Genomic DNA, 19637 nt, shown 5'->3' on the forward strand with positions numbered 1-19637 from the left:
AGCAGGACAATAATAAATGCAGTTAGACACACATACACACATGCTAAGAGTATGTCTGAGGAGGCTTGGTCTGATCAGCACTTTCAGCTAATATTCTCATGCACCTCAAAGCTCAGCACATCCCAAACTCTTGTCACTATGGTCCTAGTAGTAACTCCCTTGATGAGCGGACCCCACCATAGTTTTGGGCATTACAGGGATCTTTGGCTTAGATAAAAAAAAGGTGTTGCTGCAGAGCAAATGGGGAGGTCAAGTGATGTTCAGAGAGAGAGAGAGAGAGAGAGAGTATAGCAACCAGCTTGACCATAAAAGTTATTTAATGCCAGGTGTATGAACTTATGATGAAACCAATAGTAATAGCCATATGAGAGAGACAAATAAAACAGTTACAATATTACACAGTTTCAGTTAGGTATTTAGGGAAGTCTAGCTCAAGTTTGATCAGCAAAAGTCCAATTTAGAAAGCTGTGCCTGGAGTAAGAGAGAGAGAGAGAGAGAGAGAGTTAGGGTCTCACAACTCAGCGAAGCTTGAACCAGTTGAGGCTCCCAGGTGTTTGTTGGAGCTTGCAGACAGCATGATCAATGCAGGGATTCCAGGCAGAAAAGGAGCGGAACTGGTGCACCTTTTGGATCCAAGCACCAGGACAGAAATTTGAGCTTAGGTAGGGGTTTTTGTAGAGACTTAACAATAGCTTAAGGGAGAATGCTAGGTTTGTTTATGGCGAAACAATGGCTCATATGTCGGATAATAGGAACTGAACACTCTTGGCTATGCGTGGCATTACTCTGAGGGAGCTCACAATACAGACAGGCAGATTTAGTGTTTTGAGTACCAATAAAGGAGTCATTACTAGAATTGGTCTGATAAATGCTGAGCTAGGTGTGTGTAGACGTGGGTTGATAAGCATTTGAAGCAGGGATCCCCCATCATGCAGTGCTTCCCTGCTTCTCTGGTCCCAGAATTAAGTGCCTTGGAATCTCTGTTCTCCATCCTGAATATTAATAAAGGTGCTGTCCCATGTCAACGAGACCAGGGGAGTTGCTTCACTCCTATCACCCTTGTCTGAAGGGCTTTAGATGCGTCTACCACTGCATCTTCATTGTCTTTTGTACGTCCTTCCTCTAATCAGTTCTTGTTCAGGTGAGTTGGGGTGGGGAGTGGGGAGGTGAGTCCTTTGTGAGTCAGACAGCCTGCATACTGTGTCAGGGTTTCCCAAGAACACAGAGCAGATGTGACGTAGCAGACAAATGACACAAACCTCTAAGACAGGGGTGTCCAACCTTTTTGAATGTGGGGCCGGATCACAAACTTTTTATCACCCAGTGGGCTGGCGAGCCATATTCAAAGACATCACAGGAAGTGGTATCATATCAGGAAGTGATGGCATGTGACCTTTGACACCAATGAAGTTGCAGGGGTTGACATGGTGCTGGTTGACACGGCCTGCATGCCCGGGTTGACATGGTGCTGCAGGACCCACCTGGGCAGAACCGGGTCAGCACCGGCCAGGAAAAGCAGCATGCAGCTGAAGCTGGCTTCCCATGTGCTGCTGGGGACGGGAGGAGGCTGGCCAGGTCTGCACCGGCCAGCAGAAGCGGCAGCAGAGCTGTGTGCCGCTCGGGACTGACCGGTGCAGGCTTGTCCCGTCCCGAGGGGCATACGGCTCTGCCGCCACTTTTGCTGGTGGGTGCAGACCCGGCCGGCCTCCTCCTGTCACCAGCAGCATGTGAGAAGCAGCCCCCTCGGGGCCTCGTGCGCGGGCGGCCAGACCCGGAGAGACGCAGCACCGGGGGGGAGACTGGCTGGGGGAGCAGGCACCGCCTTGCTGCCCCTGGGCCCTGCGGGGGTAAGCAGCTCCCCTCCCCTTGCTGCCAGCTGGGGCCCGCGGGCCAGCCCTGCCCGCCTCGCCACGGCTTTGTGCTCCGCAGCGCTCCCTGCCCACCTCGCTGAGCTCCCTCCACGCTCCCTGCCCACCTTGCCGCTGCAGCTCTGCGCTCCGCAGCCCTCCCTGCCCGCCTCGCCGCGCTCCCTGCCCGCCTCGCCTTTGGCGCCGGCTCCGCGCCGCCATGGGCCAGATAAAATGGCTTGGTGGGCCGCATGGCGGCCTGCAGGCCATATGTTGGACAAGCCTGCTCTAACAAGTCAGGGTAGATATGCACCTTGATAGACTAACTAAATAAGATACATATAGAAAGCACAAGCTTTGATGAACTCAAATGCACTTCATCAGATAAATACCTCTAAACCAGGGTAATTTCACCCAATCTGGTGGAGAATCACCCCCAAAGAATCAAGGATAAAACTCTACCAGTTGTAAGTCATGCTAGTTTATACTATCTACATGCCCTGTGTGATAGCAATTTTGCTTAGGTAAACAGGCTACTACTACCTGATTCCCCGCCATGCCTAGCAGTGAGGCACTAAACTAGCCACCTACCAGGCGAGTTCTCTTGGTAGCTGCACATCTGTCTGCTTCTGATCCTGATGTAATTTGCATCCATTTACAAAACCAAAATAAATCACATCGCAGTATATATTCCTCTGTTCAGGGCTTGAAACTGGAAAAGCCAACAGCTCTAGGCACTTACTTGCACTGCATGTGCTTTGCTTATGCTACAAGAAAAGAGAGACTAGCAAAACAGATACAGCAAATGCATGTGAAAGAGCCATATTATTTATCACTGGTATCTGGACCTTGCATGTTGCAGCTCTTGGTACCTCTTAATTCTGCCCTAAGTTATACTAAATTTATACTAATGCAGTCTGGAGCTGTCCAACCTTTCAAAAGTTAGTTCTCCCCCTGCCCATATGTCACAGAAAACATGAAATCAGCTGAAAAAAATCACAAGATTTAAAAATAACAGTAACTCTGCTTCTTTCAATGTGCCTCCCGGCTCTGAGCTTCAGGGTGTGTTCTGCTTATTTTAGATTTTCAAACTTTTTTTTGCAAACATGAGTCCTAGAGTATACTTGTTCTTTTTTAAATGAGGTTCTCATGCGATCTCTTGATTCCAGCAGCTGAGAAATATACCTGACAGGAGAGGTGAAAGCAAAATGCTAGAACTTCTGACACTGTTGGAATAACTCCATTGAAATAAACAGAATTATATCTGCCCTAAACTGAAGAAAAGGGACATTCTTCTGAGCTTTTAACTGTGCAAGGATAGGCTGTCTAAACATCCCTGATGATTTGAGAGGTGTGTGTAAACCAGGGACGTGGGAAAACATGGACCTTGCTGCTTTGGGACACCTAAACTGTCCTCTCTGCAGCTGTTCAGCTCATGGAACTAATAAACTCTATCCTCAACCCTTGAAAATCCTTCCCCCCTTTGTCCTGAATTTTTAGGTCTATTTAACTAGGATTAATACATTGCATTGTACCAGCAGTGACTACAGCTCATCTAATTGGATTAAAAAATTATACTAAAAGCTCTGATCTGTGTCTTAATTACTGGCAAAGACAGGCTAGGGAGGGAGGCATAGAGAACTGATGTTTCTAAACAACATTTACTGGTAAGAACTGTAATTTGAGGGAGAGTCAGAGGGAAGTGGAGGGAGTGACTGCTGGGTCCTTGGGTGACTACTTTGCTTTCTCGGTTTGTTTCTGACTGTTTGGCGGGTTGCTGGGGTGGAAGGAGGGGCTGAGCCCAGCGTGACTGGTGACCGTGGAGCTTGCTCCCATCACACACACACACACATGCACCCCCTCCCCCGCCAGTCATCACTCATGCTTCCTTTGCCGCCCACCAACACCCCGACTAAATGCTACGCAATCCCCCCTGCGCTGGAAAACTATTGGTTTCCCAGGTTATTGGTTCCTCAAGAGTTACAAGGCTGCTGTTTTCAGACACCACCCACCACTAACAAGTTTATCTTCAGTCTCTACACACCCCTTGATTTAGTTCTGTCCTGGGCATACACACTGCGTGCCTTTGTGCGTGTGCGCGCGCGCGCGTGTGTGTGTGTGTGGGGGGGTGGTCTCCTAAACCTTGCCAATAACCCTGCCTGGCTTTCTTCCCCCTTCCCATACGAGTTTGAAGTAACACACCTCCTCCCCGGAAGCCCCTTTTCCTGCTCTCCTCTAGTACCGGCAGACGCCCCGCATCCGGACTCGATCCTCTCCGACAGGCACGGGACGAAGAGGCAGCTCCGCACTCGGCCCCGCGCCGCACGGATGCGGCCGCGGGACCGTGGAAACCCCCCCGCGACACACCCGAACTGTCCCATTCACAAACCCTGTTGGGTGACGTAACCTTGTATCTTACTGGGCACCCCCAGCGTCCCGCTGATTGGCTAAGAGTAAAGAAGAGGCGTGGCAGCAGGCACAAAACTTGCCGCGCTGCCGCTCCCCTCGGCGCTCCGCTGGTGTTTGCGTGTTGGAGCAGAGGCGCTGTCCCCACCCGAGCCCGCTGATCATGGACACGGACAACTCAGGTTAGTGCTGCCTCCGTCTCCTGTTCTGGTCCCTGCATTCGCTGCGCTGCCAGTGACTGCAGTCATCACTGGAGTGGAAACGTTTCTCTTCATTCCTGTAGCTGACCTTTCAAGCACGTGCAAGCGCTGCTTCATCTTCTCTGGGTACTTTGTTTAAAGACAAACATCTCCTGGCTGTTTTGTATTGTATTTTGTATTGTGTGTTGTTTCGTTTTTTTCTGGCGTGTTGTTAGAAACTCTGGCTTCTTAAAAGGGTTGCTTGACAAGAAGCTGGTGTCAGTCCTCAGGCTGTAGTAACACTTGGATTTGTCCGTGGCAGCCTCTGTGCTTGGTGTGTGTTTGTGAGTGAGGGAGAGAAACAACTGTCTGGTTAAAAAAAATTAAATTAAATAAAAAAATCTCCCCCCCCCCACCCCCTCCTGTGGCAAAATATTAGCTATATTTTTCAATGAAAACAATGTGCAACCCCTAAATGACGTTAAATCTGAAGGAGGGTTTCCCAGAAAGTAAGATGCACTCACACATGTTATGTGTATATTTACTACTAACTTATACAGTTCCCTGAGATGAGTGTTTCTTATCTCCTTTAAGTGACCCTTGATATATTAAAAAATACAGCTCTTCATGAACACTTCTTTCAAATAATAATTTGCATAATTTATCACCCAACAGCTCTTATCTTTAGGATCTCTCATGAAAATCATCCAAGTCTTTCAATCCCAGATAAAATATACCGTATAGCATGTCCTGAAGGTCCCCCAAATGACAACTTCCTCTTTTTTAATATCTGCTATTTGAAGTAAATTTTGTGCCTGGGTATATTTCTGGGAATTGTGGATGTGTGAGGGCTCCAAGCGTGGGTGTGGTTTGTGTTTACTTGCGTCTTAGTTTTTTTCATTAATGTTAAAGGTGAATATTGGCTAGTAGATGTCTATCTCCTGTGAACACACATGACTTAGTGTGCAGTATCAAAGCCAGCTGTGTGCAGAATAACATCCCTTCTTTTTTTCACTTTTCATCTATGATGGGAGTCGGTGCTGGGGCAGCCCAATTCCCAGACCTCCAGGTGTTGAGAGGACTTCAGCACTCCTGTACAGCCTCTAGCTCAGTGATTCTCAGGCAGAGTTCTGCTGCACCCTGGGGTGCCTGGAAATCCTTTGAAGGGTGCTGCTAGATGTGAGGAGATATGCTGGTAGACTCATACTTGGGCTTGTCCCTGTCTGGCTGACTTCCCCCATCCCCTCTACAAGGATGTAAGCAGTGCAATATAAATCCAGTTTTGAAAGTAGATGCCACTCAATTAAAAAAGGTTATGGAGTATTGCCTCGAGTCCAAAAAGGTTGAGAACCTAGTTCTTCTCATGGGGGCAGATGAATTGTCTGTTTCCAGTGTTTAGCATTGTTTTTTTCCCAGGACTGGGGGGAAAGCAACGTTCTGGGGTCACTGCTGTACCATGCCGCTTACTATCCTGGCCATTTTCCACCTGGAATCGCAGAGTAGCCCTTGATATATAATGATGAGGAAAAATGAACATCTGGGCTGTCTCGGGGACACCAAAAGAAATGTTCTAAGGCTGTGTTATCCCTTAAATTGTGGTCAGAGCCTCAAAACCAGCTGTCTTATCAGGACCTGGCAGACAACCAAGGTCTGTTGCTCAGAATGAGTACTGAAGCACAGTGCTACCTCCATCTGACAAGCTGTATACCCATAGAACAGTTCCTGCTCTTGAAAAACGGTTGCATGCTTGCTTCCTGCCACTTGCAGATAATGAGTGCATTGTTCGTTTCATTCTTGAAATGGCTGCAGGATAGCCCTATGCATGTGTGACAAAATAATTAGGGTGACTATCTGCAGGCACACATGGAACACTGCCCCCCCCCCCCCCCCCCCCCACCACAGCCCCGGGAATTTTGCATGTGCATTCAGTGGGGTAAGGCTGAGAATTTCCCTTTCTGTAGCCTATTATTTGTGAGTGACCAAGAAATTCATCTCTCCTCTGACAATGTTACACTAAGTACTCATAAATTTACAAATGGGGGGGGATACATTCTTCTCTAAACTACATTCCTGTAAATCCAAGAATGAACCCAGCGGAAATTTTATGCTTTATACCAGCATAACTAAGATCAGAACTTGGCTAGTGAATTCCAATTGCTTCAAAGGAGTCGCTTCAGTTCAGCACAGACCTTCTCCTGTAGTTTGGAAGAATTATTTTTACTTTTCTGGACAGTAGACTTTAAAACAAAACAAATGAACCCCCCCCCCCCCCAAAGAAAAAGAGTTTATAAAGGGCCTTTTTTTTTCCCCCCAAAGGAAATGAGTTTATAAAGGAGCCTATTGTTTATGCCACGTGAAGGATGTGATTGAAACCAGCAACTCAAGGAGATGAAAAGATAAAGGAGCAGGGTGGCTTTCTGCTTGAACTTGTCCTATTCTTTGTGAGAGTTGCAGGGGGTCTCAGCTAAGCCATGATGGTACATTCTGCATAGAACTTAGTCACAGCAGGCTTCTTCCTTGCTTAAAGTGGCTTTATCGCAAACTTTGGGCCCATAAACCTCTTTCTATTGTGTCGGGGACAGTGCGTCTGGTGCAGGAGTTGTGAAATCATGAAGCAAATATCTAGACTGTGTTTTCAAGTAGGGAACTTTATTTCCCCTCTCTAGGCAAAGGGCCTTGCATATATATAGCTGATGGGAATCCACTAACAGCCATGATTACACACTTTCTTTCTAGGAATGATTAGGTTCATTGGCAGAGAAATGAGGAGGTAGGAGGGCTTTGTGGCAACGGTGCTGAACTGAGACTTGGGTCTTGGTTCTTCTCTAGGCTTTGCCACACCTTCCTTAGTAGAGTGGTTTTGTCTACATAAAGTAGGTGTATTGCTGCTGCTTTTCCATGTGCGTGTGCTGTGAGGATAATGTCACTGGGCTACCAGCCACGCTGACTTGTGCCACTAGAGGACCTGGCCTATTAATTCTGTGAGCCATTTGGATACCAGGGGAATGTCAAAGGGTTACTTAAGTCAAACTGCACGTTGGGGCTAGTGTCAAGGTGTGGATCTCTATCGCCATCAATACGCAAGGGAATGATGTGGTTCGCATCACTTCTGGCCACATCTGACTATCCAGTCTGAATGCCAGGTACCTCTTACAGCTGTATGAGCTTCAGCACGAGTCCAGAGTAAGGCTTTGAAGCCATCAGACAGCTGAACTACTCTGCCTTTCTGGAGTTTGAGGAGGGCAGTGGTATGGCCCTATCCATATCTACCTGTCCTGGCTAAAAGTATCCACTAAGCATGCCTGGTCTTATTCACATTCTACTTAAATGTGCACCAGTGGCATAAATCAATAGCAACACCAGGATAAGCAAGAGCACATGCAGGCTCTTTGTAGAGTGGTGCTTGCTACGAGCTCTGAGGGGTGGTGGCGCCTGTAGCATTTCTGTGGCGCCTCCACCTTCCTCTCCTTCCTGTAGTTCTGTGATGTTCCTTCTTTCATAAACTATTATACAAGTTTATGGAGACAAGCTACATGATAAAATATCAGCAGTGGTCCTAATGCCTTCCTGAAGACAACAGATTTACACTAGGGAAGAACTTAGCTCATTGGGTCTTTGTCAGTGGTTGTAAACAGCAACGATGCTGATGCTTGCCTCTGCTGGTGGGATGTTCATGAAGTCACTCTTACTTGCTGCCGATCGTCTGGCTGCTTCTGATGGTGGAACAGTCAAAAGTTCAGCCCTCGGAGGATGGAGAGTGCCTTGCACCAGCCATCCCTGGTGCTGCCCCCAGCCCTCTTCAGCCAAAAGGATGGCCCACGCAGCTTGGGTGGGAGGGCTGCATAGTGGAAATCCTAGAACTTTTGAGAGGGAAGCATTTTCTGTGCTGCTCCAGTAGCAATAGGCACCAGGCTGTGATTAAGCTCCTGCTCAGACATAACCTGGGGTGGGTCCACTGCTCTGCCTCAGGAAGGGGATGACTGCATGGCTCTTCAGGCACTTGCTGTGAAGTTCCAGACATTTGCTTTGGCAAGCCTCTTCATGAGGAAAGAATGACAACCTCAGCTCCTAGACCCCAAACAAGGGAGTCAAATTATAGAGGAGACTCTGCCAGTTGTATTTATATTGCATAATCTGCACATTGCTGGATGGCTCAGTCCTAGAAATTCACTTAGTTCCCAGTGATTAAGTACAGGACTCCTCTGAAATGCTGACAAAGCTTCCTCTACAGATTTATGTGCCTTAGTTGGGAACACAGGACTAGAAGGGGCCACTGAGTCTGGTCCTCCATTCCCAGGCAACTGCTTATCCAAATATTCCCCAAAACAACTACTTCAAGCCCTCATGCCTTCCACAGCACAAAACCAGAAACAACCAGAACCCCTATAATGGGCCACAGGCAAAAGCAGGGGAGATGAGGCCACCAGTTGTCCTCCACATCAAAAGCAACTTGGGGAAAATTTAAGAAATGACCCAAGTTGATTCTACTTTTGTGATTGGATAAACTTGGAGTAATTACATTGAAGTTACTGATGTAATGGGGGTAAGTGAGACCAGAATCGGGTCAGATAGGAGTTGGGTCTTTTCCATGCTATACCATAGCATCTATGGCTATTGGTGATGCAGTTTCAACAGCTCTGTGGCAAGGATCATGGTATCACTGGGATATACTCGGGAGAGCCAGCGGAGACCAAGCAGTCTCATGTCCTACTCGAAATGACGCACTGGCCAAACAAGCCTAAGGTGGCTGGGACCAAAGGTCTCCTTGGTGGGGAGAGCCAAGCTGTGGTTCGCTGCTGGGGTGTGCAAGTTGCTCCATGGCTCTGCATCCATGGCTGTCCTGCCAGAGTGTTCCTCTGCTCTCCCCACCATTGCCAAGCTGGCTTTACAGCCCCCACATGGCCTGACAGAGTCTGGGGAGTTGAGCACCTTCACACAGTCTTTATGGTGGTGACTACTTGCGCCAGGCTCCTATTCACTCTTCTTCCCCAGCACCTTCACAAATACCTGGCTACTTTGGGCATAAGAGCTTTCTGACTAGCAGCTTTTGCCATGTGAGGCAACAACCCTGTATCCTCCGAGCAACAGGCCCTTCTGTCAGCCTTTTTCCTCTAAGTTCCCTTCTCCCTTGGCTATTCTACAACTCCTAAGAGCCACTGTGGTGTTCAGCATATGTAACTCCACCTGAATCTGTGTGAGATGAATGAGATCAGAATGAATTACTTGCAGTTAATGAACTCGGCTGATTTTGTTCCCTTTTTTCAGTGCTGACTGATGACCTCAGTGACCTCCTGAGGGAGTTTGATGAAGTGATTGAAGACTTTGACAACGGTGAGGCCTGTCAGTATGAGCAGCACTTGGAGGACATGAAGAGAAGGACGGTGTCCAGCGTGTATGACAGTGGCATCGATGAGCTAGAGAGTGAGTCTAGGCAGGGGTTATTTGGTTCAGAATGAAATAAGCCTGGTTCTCAGTGCTTTTCACCTTTTGTTTGGGGAAATGCCACTAGTGCATAAGGAGACAGGTCTGCCCTCAGCCTCTCCAGCAGGAGAATAAGCAGCTTGGTAGAGACCCCTTGAAAAGGATGGTAGGCCTCAGACGGTTTCAATTCTCCAGCTCTCTGAGGCTGTGTATCTAGTTTGTTTAATTATTCATCTTTCATGTTATTCAGTCTGAGCAGCAGCACCCCAGCCACTGGCTCATTGGTCTCTTTCCTCTAAGGTTGCATTAGGCAGCATCTGTTTTTGCCTTCAGGTACTCTGCCTGGTTGCTTAGAAGTTCACAGGCAAGGGTCCATCCACCATGCCAGAGGGATCATATCTCTGCTGGTTTGATAGCTTCATTGCTGCACAATACGCTTGGGATATGGGATTAAACCCACCTGTTCCCTCTTAATTGTTTTGGTCCTCTGTTCCAAGAAACCCTCTGAAGTTCCAGACTGCTGTGTACCATAGTTACACCCAGATTGTAGCAGGTCTGCTGGCTAACAACGAAATCCAGCAGCCAAATATGAGAATCCTATTGCATTAATTGTTTTGCCCCCCATCCCCTGCTAGCACATTTATGTATAGTTGTGGCCCTGGGACCTAGACTGTCTTGGCAAACTGACTTATCTTGCTATGTCGGCAGGTGCCAGCACCTCACCTGGAAGCAGTTTAAACTCCAGTGAGGAGGATCTCAACACCAAAGCCAATGCTTCTGAATCCAAAGGTAAGACCAAGACAGATTTCCTTTGGAAAGGGCTCCTGAGGGGACTTCAGGGGAAAACCCATTTAAAGAGACCCAGGAGAGGAGATGTCTCCTATCCAGAAACAGATACCTTAGCAATGGACCAGGATCCATTGAAAATGTATGCTCGGATAATGAGCTGTAACTTTACCTTATCCAAATATTTGTGTTGGAAACCTGGATGTAAGGGATATGTTACAATATAAATGGGAAGAAGAGTGCAGTAACCTTCCAGCAGATCTCAGCATATGCATGAAGTTACTAGGGAATGATATTTTTGATCCAGGCTGGAATTTGATATTGGGCCTATTTAGAGATTATTCAGGACCTATTCTTAGCTGAGAATTTGTTACTGAAACAATCCCTCAGTCCTGATGCTGACTGAGGGATGAGCACTGCAGTGAGTGACCTTGTAAGCAGTGCCTTGCGTGGCATATGTTGGTACAGGAACAAGAACAATACTGGGAATTGTAAACCTCAATTTTCCTTGATATGCCAATATAAATCTGCTGACTTGAGTAGTCATTCTAGGCCTACAGCAGTGGAAGTGAGAGGGGAATAGGGCCCTTGCCTTTGATCTTGTAGTTCCTACTGGTTTTTTGTTTGTTTGTTTTGTTTTTTTCAGCCTGGGCTATGAGTTATGTCCCATTGGACCATCCTAAGACTCGGATGCCTTTTGTCTGGGATTTGTGGCTGAATAGTACAGATGCAAGGGAGTGGGGGGAAGGCTGATTAACTGTTTAGACAACCCCTCCTCCACAACTCCCTGCTTTGAATATTTGCCCTGGTATGTGAGTGTTCCTGGTAGAAGCAAGAGCAGAATTTGCAAACATTAGCAGATTTTCTAATACAGACTCCATGCTGGATTGAAGGGACCATGGCCTAGACTTCTAGCAATGTCCAAAGCTTCCTGGGGAAGCACCCTCAGGTTACTCAGACATCTTGATTCTTACTTGGGGATTTGGCATAGCCAAAAAGACTGTCCTAGAAAAAATCCATAACAAATCCTACACTAAATTCGGCATGTGAAGTATAAGACTTTGTGAAGTTAGTGCTGTGCAGTGGCTCATGTAGGCTGAACATAATCGGCAAAGATCACAATCTATATGCCAATTGTTAAGTCCAAGAGCTATGGTCTAAGTTTTTGGGCTCCTCTAACCAGAATGCCATGCAATGAAATAATGTCCACTACATATACTTCCTATCAGAAAAGTGTACTGATCAAATTTGACCTAGTTTTATCGCAGCAGTGTTAGACTCTAGACTTTTTTTTCCCCCTTCTGTTGCAAATGAAGCTATTTTATATAAACCTTTTCCTAGATATTCCAAATCATTGTGCTAAGATGTGCATATGGATGATATGAAGCCAGTAATAAGTAGCAGGCAACCTCAGCAGATATGGGCAGAAACAGCAGCAGGGAATCCCTTTCATAGCCTGTATTGGGGTGCGAGCAGCATGCTAAGTATCTGACCATGTATATCTCCATCTGCTAGCTAAACTCGGAGACACACAAGAGCTGGAGGACTTCATTGCAGATCTGGACAAAGTGCTGGAGGGTATGTATGCAGCTTTGATCTCTGCTTCCTCTCCATGCAAGCTGATGAGATCCTCCACTGCTGTCAATCAGGGTTGCTCCTTCAAAGTTGATAGTACCACAGTGAAAACATAGACTGAGGGGCCATCTGTAGCCATTAATGCATCTGATCATCACCTCACTCAGTTTCTCACACTGCAGTCTCTTGCACTAGCAAAACATCAGTCCCAGCTATGTGGTAGTTCTGGCTGAATTTTGTCAAATGTATGTCAACAGTTTGTCAGGACCTGGCAGGCTGGAATGCTGCATCCAGCATGGCGTGATCCTGGGCTGGAGTGTAGTGCCAGGCTGTGGGGCATTCTGGCTTGGCTTGGTGCAAAGCAGCTGTGGTTGAGAACATGAGATCTTATTCAATGACTCCAAGGGGATAAGGTCCCAAGTCTTATACAGCCACTATCAGATTCATTTATTCAATGGGAGCAGGGCACCTAAATTCTGAAAGCACCTTTTGAAACCCTAAAGTGAAACCTGGATGGAGGAGGTACAATCTTAGCTCCACTGGAGGTCTGTCAGTGACTTCTGTGGTTACAGGAGTTTACTTTTAGATTCTACTTGCTCTAGCAGCAAGTTGCCAAAGGCTGCTGGGTGATTTCTTGTGCCTTCTCTGTGCATCCATTTCCCCCTCTGTGGAACCAGGGTGAGGATGGTGACCTGCCCAGGGAGGTTTGAGGCATAGTTGCTCTTGAAGTGCTCCCAGGACACTGGATGGAGGAGGCTCTAGGACTTGCCATTCTAGATTGTTTGGGGTGACCCTACTGCACTGCCTCCTGTGCTCTGCACCATGGCTGTTTACTTGTAGTGCTTCTCTGAGTTAAAGGAAAGCAGAAAAAATGAGAAGGGGGAGAGGTCCATCCTTCATAGTGTCATAAGGCTGGCAGGAATCCCCCTAGCCTAGAGGCAACCCAGCCTTGGCTGGATTTTCCCCTTGCATAAGCTATCAGTTGTAATCAACAGAGTGAAGCAGTGTGAGTTTCTAGAGGGTAGGATGGTGATTTGGGAGGTTAGGTCACTACTGGGCAAACCCTCGACTCTGTGGGTGTGTGGGAAAGGTCTTTGTTCTCACTACTCGGCTTGCCTGTTATGCTAATGAAGCAGAGAGTGGGGGGTTATGTTCTAGGTGGGAAATTTTTTTGTTTTGTTTATCTGATTTCTTATGGGGGGGAAATTCCTGCCCTCCTTTGGCAGGGCTGCTGATCACAGACCATTCTATCTCTCCAGAGGCAGCAAGCTTTCAAATGTATCTTTTGCTGTTGACAATGGCCAGAGTGACCAAGAAAATGTTGCCTTTCCCTAGCACTCTTGACCCAAGCAGATTGGTAGACTCTGCAGACTGTGATTAATTAAGTCTTGCAGCCCCCTCTTAAGTTGACTGGTCTTAGTATTTTACAGCTAGGGAGACTGAGCGCCAGAACTTAAGGTCTGCCCTTTCAAAACCAGTTTGTAGGTGCCCAACAAGGATCTGATTTCTCTGATGCTGAGCAGATCCAACTGAATTCACTTATTGTTCAGGCCCCCTTATGAAAGTCACCACCTTGGGGGGCTGAAGCTACTTTACCTGAAATGCTGCTGTGATTTGACAAGGAACAAGTTCCTGCAAGTGGAACTAGGAACCAGACCCAAGACCCCAGGTTCCCAGTCTTCGGGTCCAGTCACTAAGCGCACACAGCTGCAGTAAAAGAAGAGGAGGGTTTCCATTGTGTTGGCTCTGAGGTAGGTCTTAGCCCATCAGGATTCAGTTCAGTGGCCTCACCAATACATTTCTTTTGTCCTGCAGAGATGTGAGATGCTATGTCCTGGATGGATGCTGAAAGAAGGATATTAAGGCAAATTAGAACTGTGCCTCATTCTTGCAACCCATGTTTCATGTTCTACTTTGTTTGAAAGAGCAGAGTTTATGACTTGCACGCAAAGCAGCAAGGATGAGACGGTTACTCTGCAAATAGGAATTGCTTGCTTAGCAACAGCCACGAGCTTCCGGTGAAGACCCAACCACAGGCTGCAACAGCAATGCAGTCATAGCTGAGAATCCCAGCTGGGCTTCCTCTGTCTGGCTTATGGCTGCCTCTTCAGACAACCAGCATACATAGTGGAGACCTGATTCATTTTGGGAGTGAGTGATGCTGAGAGTTGGGAGGCAGTTGCATATTAGCTTGGGCTGGGTTTCCTCTGCCCTCAAGCTTTCTGCTTACAAGGCAAAGTTGCACCAACTCTTAGCCAGAGTACAGCTTCTATCCACCTCCCCCATTTTATTAAAGGGCTGTCCATCTCCAATGGGGTAGAAGAGGAATGGTTTTAAAGAGAGATCTCTGCTCAAAGAGCATCATTTGGTCCTGCAGCCTTTGGGCCTCTTCTGGGCATTATCATGATGTCTGTGTGGACTAGCTATTGGCTACTAAAATTGTAAGTGGCATGGGCATGTCTCTTAACATGTAAGCAAAGACGTACCAGTTTAAGTATTTCTTAGAAGGCATTTTTAGGAGATCAATGCTAACAACTGACTGACATTTTACCATAGTTTAAGAGTAGAGAGACCCATACCTTCTAGTTCAGATCCAGGGATTTGGTATAATTAGTACAACAAAAAACACCAAATCTGAAATTCCCTCTGCTTTGGATCTCTGTTGCAACTTGGCAGTTAAAAGCTTATGTTTCAAGATGCATATTCATCAAGGGTAACTACTGAATCATAAATTATGATAATTTTTAGCATGACTCAGTTAAACCTTCAGCTGCCATGAAATTGTGGTTTTTCCACTGACCAACCAGGTCACCAAGTATTGCACTGGCACACAGTGCAACTACATCACTTTCTCTGAACTGAAAGTGAAAGTTATCTCCTGTTCCAAGTATTATGGACAAAGTGATCTTTGCCCATGTTCTCAGCTTGCCAGTGGGCATCTTCAGACACTGCCCTGCCTGAACTCTGGAAGTCTGATTCTGTTCCACCCATTAGGTACATAGACTGATGTTGGATGTCTAAGTCTGATCCTATTTTACCCTGTTCAAGCTCCAGAGAAAATATTAGCATGCCTACTTTTGAAATGGGCCACTTTTTCCCTGTAAGATGGTGTCACAAGAAACCGCGAGCTAGAAGAGAATATACTGACCACTTGCATCGCTGCTTTTTCAAAGACTTGAGCAGGATGAAATAGGATTGCACCTGGGTGCCTGAGTCCATGCATCTAACTTGGGCGTGGGCAAAATGTGGCCTGCCAGGCCTTTCTATCCAGCCTGCAGGGCCCCTAAAAAATTTTAAAAATGAATATTTATCTGCCCTGGGCTGCTTGTCATGTGGTCCTTGAGGGCTTGCCAAAACTCAGTAAGTGGCCCTCTGCCCAAAATAATTGCCCACCCCTGATCTAACTGGTGGAACAGGATCTGACTGTATGTGCCTCTGCCTTGGGTGCTTGTATTCTGCTGTAAATATTGTAAATAATGAGGAGTCTTGTATCTTATACAGATGTGTTTGTATATATGAATAAAAAGATGTTGTGGAACCTCTAAGCAAAGTGGTTTTCTTTGTAGACGGAGAGATCCCTTGGAAACAGTTTAATCTCCAGAGCCATGTGCTAAAGCAGCTTTGTAGTTAAAGAGCTGCAACTAACTAATCCAAAAATGCTTGGAGCGGCAGGTAAGGAGCACCCTGAAAGGGTGATACCACGTGCCCCCTCCCCCTCGCTCTTTGTCACATGCAGAAATGTAGCAAGCTGAATGTAAGGTTTAAATGCTGAACTGGGGGTTTAATAACATGTAGGTAACTGGTATGCAGAAAGGGAATAAATGGAAGGGCAGGAAAATATGGCCCAGAAGAACTGTGGGAAGACTCAGGAGGACTATCTGCCCCAAGTTCAGCTGCTGCACTGCAAGGCAGGTGGGATGCAGGCTATACCCCTAAATGGGTTGGCTAGCCATTATGTAGGTGCATCTACACATGGGCTTTAATGCACATTAGCCTATTTTTAATGTGCATTAAAGAATTGCCCCAAAAAAGAACTCTTCAGCTAATCTGCATTAAAATAAGCTAATGCACTTTTTTTCTAGCACCTCACAATGAAGGTACAAGATTTAATGTGCATTACTAATTCTGACAGACATTCAGGCACATCTACATGTTCATTAATGCGCTTTAGGTATGTGGACACTAATGGGGTTCAAAGCAAAACTTGGTGTGAATCCAAATTACTCTGCACTTAAGACACATCTTAAGTGATTCTTCCACTTGGAAGCTGTCTTGAATTCTGGTCATCTGGAAGAGTTCACAGTAAACAAGCGCCCAGTAAGACTGAAAAGGCTTCAGTGGGAAGGGACTTGTGCATGGTGACAACATCTTGGATTCCTTTATTATAGCAGAGGGACGGCTCTTACGGTCAGGATTTCTAAAGTCTCCTTAATCCACACTTTAAACCAACATCTCCTTAGGATAGGGTGAGTATCACGAACTTGGAGTCATTTGAGCAAGTAGTTCCAGAGGTACATGCTCCTCACTCTGGGGGGGGGAAAAAAAAAAAATGACATAAATAGCATGAACATTTATAACTTCTCTGGTGCATGCTGGGTTCAAATTATGGTTCCAATCTCTTCCCCAGCTGGTGTCTCCTTCTCAGAATGGCTTCTTCTAGAGTCCAGCAACCACTGCTCCTTGAAGCAGTGGACATCTGAGCAGGATATGTAGTAAAGGAGAACTTCTTTATGGTTATGCCTGGAACAAGGAGGGAAAAGCAAAGGAAAGTGTCTGCTTTCATAGGCCTAAAAAGGCAAAGCAATCTACTCCTTTCTCTCATTTCAAGTCCCTGTTTTTAGTCCTTTCCTTTTCTTCCCCCTTATGATTGTTGGCTTAGAAACAGTATTTAAAGTTCTGTTTTGGGGGGAATTGGCTTATATGTATAGATATATGCATGATAAGGGGTCAAGATGGGCAGAAGGGGTTAATGGATTTCTAAAGAGCTTGGGCGATTCGCGCACAGCCTCTCATAGCCCTGAAAGCAAATGGGCTGTCTAGCACAAGACCAACAGATGGACACAGCCTGAGAATGAAGGGGGGCATGCCATGACATGGGATCATGGCCTTCAAGGCAGATGTGTTGTCTAACACAACAAGGACACATAATCTAGGAAATAGCCTGGGAAGCAAAGGAAGTATGTCCCATAACACAAAATAAGTGACACCAGCCACAAGGCCTCAGAGAGCATGGGGGCCTAAGTCCCAGTTTTGGGGGAACAGACCAAATTAGGAGGAGGCCTGGAAGGCTACATGGACATGTGACCGCAGAGAGACAGCCATCCAGAGAGAGCCACATCCACAGCGAGCAACTGTGAGTGGTTCCAGTTTAACTTGATTTGTCCAGCACCTTCCAGGTGGTTTTGTTTTATTTCTGTTTCCTGGAGATAATGAACAAATACCAAGTCCCACTACAAGGGGAATCATTTAAAAAGGAAGATAAATAAAAATGACCACTAGTATCTTTTCTTTTTAAATGTTTTGCTCCTGAATAGGTCTTGACCTATAGTTTACAGCTAGGAGGCGGCCAAAACCTCCTCTCCTTATATCATATGTAGAACAGTCTGATTTCTAGGAGTGATGGAGGAAAAAGATGGAATGATTGGTCATTTGCATGAATCTAACAAGTCAGATGATGAAGGGGTTGGTCATGTGACTGGGGTCAGAATCACCAATTCCAATGAACCATCAATCATCAACAGCCAACATCTGTTGGGTCAGGAAGAACACAGTAACTCCTGGCACTTCCAGCGAAGTGGCATGAGCTACAGCAGAGAGTTGCAAGTCAGTCAGTGCCCAAAGAGCAAGGGAGGTGGGCATGTCATTTCTTGATGCTGAAAATGGTTGGGGCTTCAGTGAGCAGCACTAGCCTTGATATTTGCACTAGTCTTGGTTTTTGTTTCCTCTCTAGCGGACTGAAGCATTTGGAGATGGCTGAATGTGACAACTTTCTGTCCTTAAAAAGAGCAGCTTATCTCAGAAAGATCCAGCATGACTCCCTAAGACAAGGATGGGAAAAGGGTGTAAAGTTAGGGCCAGCTGGGATGTCCATATTAAAGGAGAGCTTCTGCCTTCACAATGGAAGGGGTAGTTACCACTGAGGGAACAGATGGTGCTTTCAACAGCACTCAGCTTATGACCATTGACCCCTGGAAACTCACAGCAGGCACTTTGGGCAAAGCTTGTAAGGTGGATTTGATAGAAGAATGAATTCATGTCATCTAAAGCCCCGTCTGTGTCACAATGCTATCCTAATCCTGTAGTAAGTATCTATGAAACAGAAATAGCCTATCAATGATTCTATACATAGGAGTGGTGTCATCTGCTGGGATTGGTGGTTTCCAGGAGACTTGCCAGAGAAACTTAGCTTATGGTATTGAAAGGATACCAGCTCCAAGTTGGTCCGCACTTCATGCCTAGGAGGCAAGGAGTCTGAAACCTATGCTGGGTCCCTGAAAAGAAGCAAAGGGAAACCAGACCAGTCAGTCAAGAGGCTGCATCAGCCTTGCAAGCAAACAAACAATGGCAATGGGATCTTAAAAGAGCATCCCATCCTAGAATGGTACCTCTGTGATATCTTCATGAGAACTCCTGGTACTGCTCTGGATGATAGTCACTGCCCCCAAGGAGGAAGAAGAGGAGGGGGCCATTGGATTGGCAGAAAAGAGTCCTCAGTATAGGGATGCCACTACAGGGGTGAGCAACCCACCAGGAATTCCACAAGAATCCTCTTTAATTACCTCACAGGTAGGAGAAAAAAGCACAAGCTCCCAGTGGGAGCGACTCTGAATCTATCCAGAAACCTCCACAGGTTCTTGTTCTAAATCAGTGGCTCTCATAGGCAGAGGGAGGAAAAAAAGTATTTGGGGGAGCTGAGCATGCGCATGTGCACACGTGCCCCCTCCCCAGGTGGGAAGAGTCTGCGGGGGGAGGGGAAAGGGCCAGGGGGTGGAGGCTGCGGCAGTGAGGTGCCAACACAAGGAGCAGAGGCTGAGCCCAGCTGCAACCCACCCATGACCTGTGCAAAGATTGGGGGCCCACGTGCCTTCCCCCCCACCCATTGGCTCACCAGCACTGCACTGGCTCTGGAGGAGCTGCTGGCCTGCGCTGGGTTCGGGACCTGGTGTGCCTGCGAGGCCATCCCTTCCCTTGTACCCAGGGTCATTGCCCGATGCCAGCCCCCACAAATCCGCTGCCCCGTGCCGCCTGGTGGGGCCCAGACGGGGCTAGCCTTGGCTGCACCGCCAGGCCAAAGATGACAGAGCCCCCAGGACCCTGCGCCCGCCCCGAGTTGTGCCCAGGACAAACCCAGTGCAGCCTGGCAGCTCCTCCAGGGCTGGCACGGTGCTGGGGAGCAAAGGGAGGGGGGCATGTGGGCCCCTGA

General features: G+C 47.1%; 1 protein-coding gene and 1 long non-coding RNA gene across 2 annotated transcripts; one reads left to right on the plus strand and one right to left on the minus strand.

Moving 5' to 3' along the window:
* Positions 1–307: 307 nt before the first annotated feature.
* LOC112548110 lies at positions 308–4188 on the minus strand. The gene is made up of 3 exons (XR_003091919.1): positions 4050–4188; positions 2439–2614; positions 308–471 (listed from the first exon to the last, which is right to left on the minus strand). It is a non-coding gene; the product is annotated as an uncharacterized LOC112548110 (long non-coding RNA).
* A 98-nt stretch (positions 4189–4286) lies between these two features.
* LOC102381437 (regulator of cell cycle RGCC-like) lies at positions 4287–15638 on the plus strand. Its single transcript, XM_006036216.3, has 5 exons — positions 4287–4435; positions 9698–9853; positions 10562–10642; positions 12155–12217; positions 14030–15638. Exons 1-5 carry the CDS (start codon positions 4417–4419, stop codon positions 14035–14037), a joined length of 327 nt encoding a protein of 108 aa, XP_006036278.1. The 5' UTR covers positions 4287–4416; the 3' UTR covers positions 14038–15638.
* Positions 15639–19637: the final 3999 nt, after the last annotated feature.

Source organism: Alligator sinensis, unplaced genomic scaffold (assembly GCF_000455745.1).
Source record: "Alligator sinensis unplaced genomic scaffold, ASM45574v1 scaffold495_1, whole genome shotgun sequence".
NCBI lineage: Eukaryota > Metazoa > Chordata > Crocodylia > Alligatoridae > Alligator > Alligator sinensis.